This window comes from Poecilia formosa, unplaced genomic scaffold, assembly GCF_000485575.1.
Source record: "Poecilia formosa unplaced genomic scaffold, Poecilia_formosa-5.1.2 Scaffold186, whole genome shotgun sequence".
In the NCBI taxonomy this organism is placed as follows: Eukaryota; Metazoa; Chordata; class Actinopteri; order Cyprinodontiformes; family Poeciliidae; genus Poecilia; species Poecilia formosa.
The window spans coordinates 246,836-253,841 of NW_006800125.1; the positions used below are offsets into that span (position 1 = coordinate 246,836).

At 36.7% G+C, this 7,006-nt stretch overlaps 1 protein-coding gene across 2 annotated transcripts; it reads left to right on the forward strand.

The window, feature by feature from the left end:
- Positions 1-4,756, forward strand: faim2b (Fas apoptotic inhibitory molecule 2b). 2 transcript variants are annotated; one of them, XM_007566052.2, is made up of 12 exons: positions 1-219; positions 1,151-1,199; positions 1,293-1,360; positions 1,462-1,526; positions 1,631-1,684; positions 1,764-1,814; positions 2,353-2,392; positions 2,478-2,515; positions 2,609-2,696; positions 2,791-2,886; positions 3,127-3,180; positions 4,136-4,756. In XM_007566052.2, exons 1-12 carry the CDS (start codon positions 205-207, stop codon positions 4,283-4,285), a joined length of 768 nt encoding a protein of 255 aa, XP_007566114.1. In that variant the 5' UTR covers positions 1-204; the 3' UTR covers positions 4,286-4,756. The 2 variants fall into 2 exon arrangements, with proteins under 2 accessions (XP_007566114.1, XP_007566115.1); XM_007566053.2 differs by having other exon boundaries at positions 1,154-1,199.
- Positions 4,757-7,006: the final 2,250 nt, after the last annotated feature.

Consider the following 7,006-nt stretch of genomic DNA (forward strand, 5'->3'; position numbering starts at 1 on the left):
GCACAAATTCAGAGCGTCAACTCCTCCGCAAACAGCGTCTGTGCTCACACTGTCGGCGTGTTTCGGAGCCACTGGGAACCATAAAACCAGAGCGACGAGGGCCGAGTGGCAAACCGACTTAGTGCAAAACAGGAAAAAGAAACGCCACAGGAGGCTGAAACCTTCCTCAGCATCAGCAGCTGAACGGAGCACGAAGGGAGAATCATGAAAAAGTCAAAGGTATCAAAGGTCTTTTTGTTTCACGTCGAACTAGATACATATTTTTAAAAACGTTATCATGAATAGGGTGTGAATGTGGATAAAGAAAAGTTTTGATAAACGACAAAATCTGAGCTGGTTAATGCAGAATCTCTTTTCTTAAGTCCCTTTTGTTTGGAAACGTCCTTTAAAAAAAAAATTCCCTTTTGTTATTGCTTTGTGATCCATGGTGAGCGTAATCACGTACTCACCGATGCTGCTGCACTTTTCGTACCGCGAATATATGTGCATTTTGAGATTCCATATTTTCAGTTTTTATTGATTATTTTTGTCTTATTTCCTTTGTTTTAAATCTTTTTTTTTTTCACCAGTTTGAATAAAGCATCTGGTAGAGTCAAGATATCTGGGTCCTGCAGAGATTTGAACTTTTCTTTTAATGCTTTAGATTCTGTATCAATATTGATGCATTCAAATTGTCACTTTTCGTTATAATGTTCAAAGAGATGCGTTCTAAAATAAAAATGTTGCACATTTGGATTAAACAAGTCTGAACTACATTAATCCACATATTTACTCAGTGCAGCATCTTTTTAAGGAAATTCCTTTGTTTGTTCTGTAGCTATAAGTAATAAACATGTCAAAAATTACATCATAGTGTTAAAACTTTTTGCTATTACGTAATTATTGCAAACATAAGTGGCACGTCAAATAAAGCATCAAAAATGATAGTCGATATAATTGTAAAGTCACCTCACTTTTGTTCTTCGGCCTCCCTTTGCCTACATGAAGGTTCTCATGAACCTTCAAACTAATCTAACAAGTGAGGTCAGATCAATTTAGCATAAATTACTCATAGAAACTTTTTCCAGACGGTTAAAACTCCCGGTGAGTTGAGAGCAGGTGGGACGATGCCAGGATTTAATGGTCCTGCTTGTCTCTTGTTGTATCCCAGCAGGTGGGGAATGAGAATGAGCCTCCCAGCTACCAGGAAGCAACTGCAGGTGAAGAACTAACGCCGTCTCTGCAGACGATGCAATGATGCAGCTAGAAGATGATTATGATAATATAAGTCCTTTTTTTTTTTTTTCTCTTAGGTTATCCTGAGATGGAGGCCCAGTTTGCCTGGGATGATAAGACCATCAGGAGGACTTTCATCAGAAAGGTGACTGAACGCAGATTGAGTCAAATGAAGCGACGTAATAAACTGAAAAAACGTAAAATAAAAAGAATCCTAAACCTGACAAAGTGCTCGTCCGTCTGCAGGTTTACGCCATCCTCATGCTCCAGCTGTCTGTGACCGTTGGGATTGTTTGTCTCTTCACATTTTGGTAATTTGGTCTCATTTTTCCTCCTCCTGTTCTGCCGATCTGAACTCGTTCGTTTATTGATCCACATCCAACCGAATCTAGACAACTGCTGCTTTTCTTTTCAGCGCACCTGTGAGGTTTTACATTCAGACTAACCCCAGCTTGTACATGGCGTCTTAGTGAGTAAAAATACTTTATTATATCAATATTCACGCTGCCTATTTACATGATTCATTAACTTTTTTCTTGCCTTTACAGCATTATGTTTTTTGTGACCTACATTGCTCTGTCCTGCTGCGGAGATCTGAGGTAAATTCTGTTTACGATAAATGATGATTGGTTTGTCCTGACATATTAGAGAGTTGACTCTGTTATGATTTTCTTTTTCTTTTTAATTTGACATTTTAATGTTTTATTTTAGTGATTCAGTTTGCATGCCATACTAGAACATTTAGCTTGCTCCTTCTCATATTGTTAACCATATTTGATACGTGACACTTTTACCATCAAACTTAAATAACGGTTACGTTTTAATTTTGTGCATTTAGCAACATATTTACCCAATGCTGTGGGGTTTTGAGTAAACATCTGTTAAAGACGTAAAATTGTATCAAAAGTGATACATCAGGCATTAAAGGGTGAAGTTGGGCAAGTCTATATATTTTTAGATCCCTGGACCGCAACTATGATTTAAATCCATAAAAGTAGATTCATGTTCATATCAGCACACAAAAGCATAAATATTGATATGTTGTGACTAAAGAAGCAGAAGAAACTTTGCATGAAAGAAAAGCTACATTTGATGTTATGGTGAGGATGACGATGTATTTTTCTTTTCTCATAACAGGAGGCAGTTTCCCTGGAACATTACTCTTTTAGTTCTTTTTGTAAGTATTTTTTCTCCCAGCGTTAATAAAACTCTTTTACACTCACTTCACCGTAACTCTGCCTCTTTTGTTTTTTTCTTCAAAGACTCTGAGCATGGCCTTCATGATGGGCTTTGTTTCAAGGTAAATATTACCTACCAGGCAGAAGCAGTGTTATACATTTCAAAGTAAGATGTTGTGTTTGTGGAAAAACTAAGAATTTTGAAATGTTTGCAGCTTTTACAACACCAAGTCAGTGATGCTGTGTCTGGGAATCACAGCTCTGGTGTGTCTGTCCGTCACTGTGTTCAGCTTCCAGAGCAAGGTGAGCAGAGGAGAAAATGCTTCATCGTCATCTATCCAAACAGCAGTAATTTGGTGGAATAACTGAATCATTTCCTTTTTTTTTTTTGCTGCAGATTGACGTAACGTCCTGCCAGGGCGTGCTCTTCTCTCTGTGCATGGCAATGCTGCTCTGTGCTATTACCATTTCCATCGTCGTCCCCTTCGGATATGTAAGTCACCAGTCTTCTCTTCTCTCTCCTTTTTTTATCCGGGGCCTTCTAGAAGAAGGCTAATTTAGCCGAGGTTAATGATGAGTTAAACAACAGTTGCAGCTTAATGCTTCAGGTGCTGCTGGCTGTGTTCACGTATGCGTCAGCGAGAGGGGATTGACCCAGCAGATAATCTTGGACTCTTCTGCTTAAATTGGCTCGCTGACTGTGTTTGGTAATGGTGGTTGTCTTGCATCACAGGTTCCCTGGTTACACGCCATCTATGCAGTGATAGGAGCCATCCTCTTCACTCTGGTAAGTCAGTCAGGATGCAACCACAAACATTAATGTATCATCGTAGCTGTGGCTACAGAAATAAAGTTTATTATTGTAATTATTCTTATATTTGATGAGCGGGATTGGTGTGTTTACTGTGATACGGTTTACACTTTATTTGAAGGGGTGCACATGACACCCCTTCAAATATTATTAATTATTATGTTATGTCATATAACATAATAGATGTTATATGACATAACATCTATTATGAACATGAAGGAGTCTTTATGAATGTTTGTGACTGTTGTCATGAAGAGTCATTTGGTAAATAATGACACTTTTAATGCAAAGTTGCTTTAAAAGTCCATTCAAAGTGCCAACGTTGCATTATTTGGTAAATCATGACACTTTAAAGCAACTTTGCTTTAAAATGTCATGATTTACCAAATGACTCTTCATGACAACAGTCACAAACATTCATAAAGACTCCTTAATGTTCATAATAGATGTTATGTCATATTTATGACAGTGTCATGTCAGCCTGATGCACACCCCTTCAAATAAAGTGTTACCGTTTACATTTCGGACTCATCTGGAGCTGAGGATGTTGTTTTATAACCTCCTCTGCTCCACAAACCTCTGCCTGACCCGTCTGCTGTGTTCCTTGGGCTTCATGACACTGCTTCTTCTCTAATAAACTTCTGAGGCTTTCACAGAACATTTACTGAGATTAAATTGCACACTGGTGGACACCGTTTCCTCCTTAACTTCCCTTTTAATTAGTGGGACCTCTTTAAATGGACCTAAGTACAGATTCCAGCCAAACTTCTGAAAACCATGTATCACTTTTTTCCCCCTGACTTGATTAATAATGTCTATCACATATCGAGACGTCCTAAGAAGAAATCTCAAGACTTCTGGAACTTTTACACAAAGCTGGAAAAGTTTTTTTTTTATTGTTCTTAACTCTTACTTCCTCTCCCTGCTGCAGTTTTTAGCTTTTGACACACAGCTGCTCCTAGGAAACAAGCGCTACGCCATCAGTCCAGAGGAATACATTTTTGCCACACTCAGCCTCTACCTGGACATCATCTACCTGTTCAGCTTCCTGCTGCAGCTCACAGGAACCGGCCGGGACTGAAGCGTGTGGCGCTGAAAAAACCTCCAAAACCAGCTCAGAGTCCATTCCCAGCAGCAGAATAACAAATCGGGGAATATCTGAATCCTCGGATCAGATTCCTGATCAGTCTATTGCTTCTTCATGTAGCCCCAGTGTTGCCACCCTGCTGCTGGTTCATGCTGTGAGACGCGAGGGAAGTGGTTTATATTTGTTCAGTGCTCTCTGACCCTTCATGTTTAAATGTTCGGGATTCGTTGTGTGGGTTTTCTGTATTGACTGCAGTCCTACAGTAAATGCGTGAGCACTCACAATCAGAGCCGACTCACTGGCTCCATTTCCATTTAAACACCACTAAGCCAGTGGCTGAGATTCAGCAAATCTGCTCTGATGCGCCGCTCTTTTAGATCCAGCTGATTTTATTTAACAACTTATTTTGAAAGGAGTATGTAGATGACCTTTTGTACCTGTATTAGCATTAAAAATCATTTTAGATGCTGTGCTCTGTATTTTGTGTACTGTACGTGTACAACCTATTCCAGATGAACACTGTTAATTTATGGATGAGATTTGATCGACTTGTGTATTTTACCTGAAAAGTGAGCAAACTTCAACCACAAGGGAAAATGTGTGTGTAGCATGTTAGAGTGCTTTTAACTGGTAAGAGCTGTCTAAATATAAATTATGAATAAATGTTAAATGTGGCCTTTTAGATGTAATGGAAATATTTTTTTTCTTTCTCAGATTAATGACCTGTGTGAGAATGAGGAAGGTTTAGTGTTGTGAATAAAAACGAGGAATGCAACTATTTTTTTTTACAAACTAAAAGCTATGTGTAAATGCTCTGACTACTAAAAACTGACCCATGACATACATCGTATGGTTTGTGTAAATAAAAAGGTGAAAACCAAAGCAGTGAAGTTTTCAGTCAATTTTCTGATCACATATCCAGTTAACATGATGTCAGAGTGAAAACTCTACATTTATAACATTTATAATATTGTGAGGGTTTGTTTTTTTTTTTTTTGTTTTTTTGCTTTGGGACATTAATTTAATCCAAGCAAATGCTAAGAGAGGGTTTAAATAATAGCTGAAGTCAGAGAAACCTAAAAAACAACAAAAAAACAACAACAAAAAAACAGAACAACAGGAGATTGAAATTAAACATATTTAAAACCTTAAAAAGTCATAAAAATTATTAAAATTGTGTATAAAACATACCTTACTGCCACCACAGATTAAAAAGATGTTTTGGATTATCATTTATCTAATTTGCACCTTAAAATGTATCCAAATAAAACTACTGAAAACAATATGATATAAAAAAAATAGGTCCTGCTCATCCACATGTGGACATTAAATACCAATTTTAACAACAGTAGGAAATCCAGATAATTAAAAAAAAAAACAATGAGACTGAGCTAAAATGTTTCTGTAAAAAGTATAAAAAGCATTAAAAATGCCAATTTTTGGTGAGGAGTAAATTATGAAATGCTATTTTCATAATTTAGGGCTGCCCTACTTTTAAAGCTGTGGGGCTTGTTGTGCTTTTTCATGCTTCGGAAGCAAAAAGCCCGAACAGTAACCTCCACCTTTCCTTGGTCTCTGTTTGACACTAACGACAATAAACACACTTATTGAAAATAGATACAAAATAAGGTAAAAAGATTGTCTGTTAGAATGGGTTAAAATGTTTAGATACTTAAATAGCACATTTTTATAAGAAAAATGTCCGAGAATATTGCCTACTAGCATTAGCTAAAGTTAATGTTAGCCACAAAGTTTAAGAAAGTAAAACTCACCTTCGTGTCTGTGAATGTATAAAGAGGCGAACATCTTTTCTCCAGCTTACTTGTTGGGGTTTCAGATCGATGTACATCATTAATTGTTACCTTGGCCAAGTCCTGAAAGCACCGAGTGCAAAATGCCATTTTCAATAGACCGGAAGTGACCGAGCTGCTTTTGGAAGCTGACGTGCAAAGAGCCCGTTACAGAATATCAGCCTCACTGAAGCCTTATGTTGTAAAAAGTGTAATGATTTTTACATTTTACCTTCAAAAAATACCAGAATTTGCTCATTATTGCAGATTTGTGTCTGGCTTATTACAATGCTACTAAAAAATAGTTATAATAATTAGACAATAAAATAAAAAAATATGTACTTTATTAGTTTTTCCTTGAGTAATTAAAAAAAAAAAATAACTTTTTACTTCTGCTTGAGTAATTACTTTTTTGAAGTGATAATACTCTCTTTGGAGCTAATCTACTCAAAGCTGAGTAGATTAGAGGTGAGCACACAGTTAAATAAAAACAGCTCATTCAAACATTAAAAGTTTTTTATTATAAAAAGAAAACTGACAAATTCAAAGATAAATCAAAAAGAAAGTAAAATCTTGTCTCAATCATTTAAAAAACAAACAAACAAAAAAAAAAACACAAGTTAAAGACAATTTAGCAACTCTGGCACAGGAAGACAAAAGTAGCCAAGTGGCATTTGCAAAATAAACCAAATAGAAAACCTCTTTCCTCTAACAAAACTGTACAAAATGAGTTATTGTATAAATAATAAAATGTTCACAAACAGGAAGGTTTACGAGCCCAGTGGATTTTCAGAATGCTTCACGAAAAACGTTCAGTGTGGAAAGTTCAACAATATACTACCTTGAGCTAGGCTTTGATCAATAAAGGGTGCAGAGAGTAAAATTTCAGACGATCTGCTGGGATGCGAGCCTAGACATTCTTTTA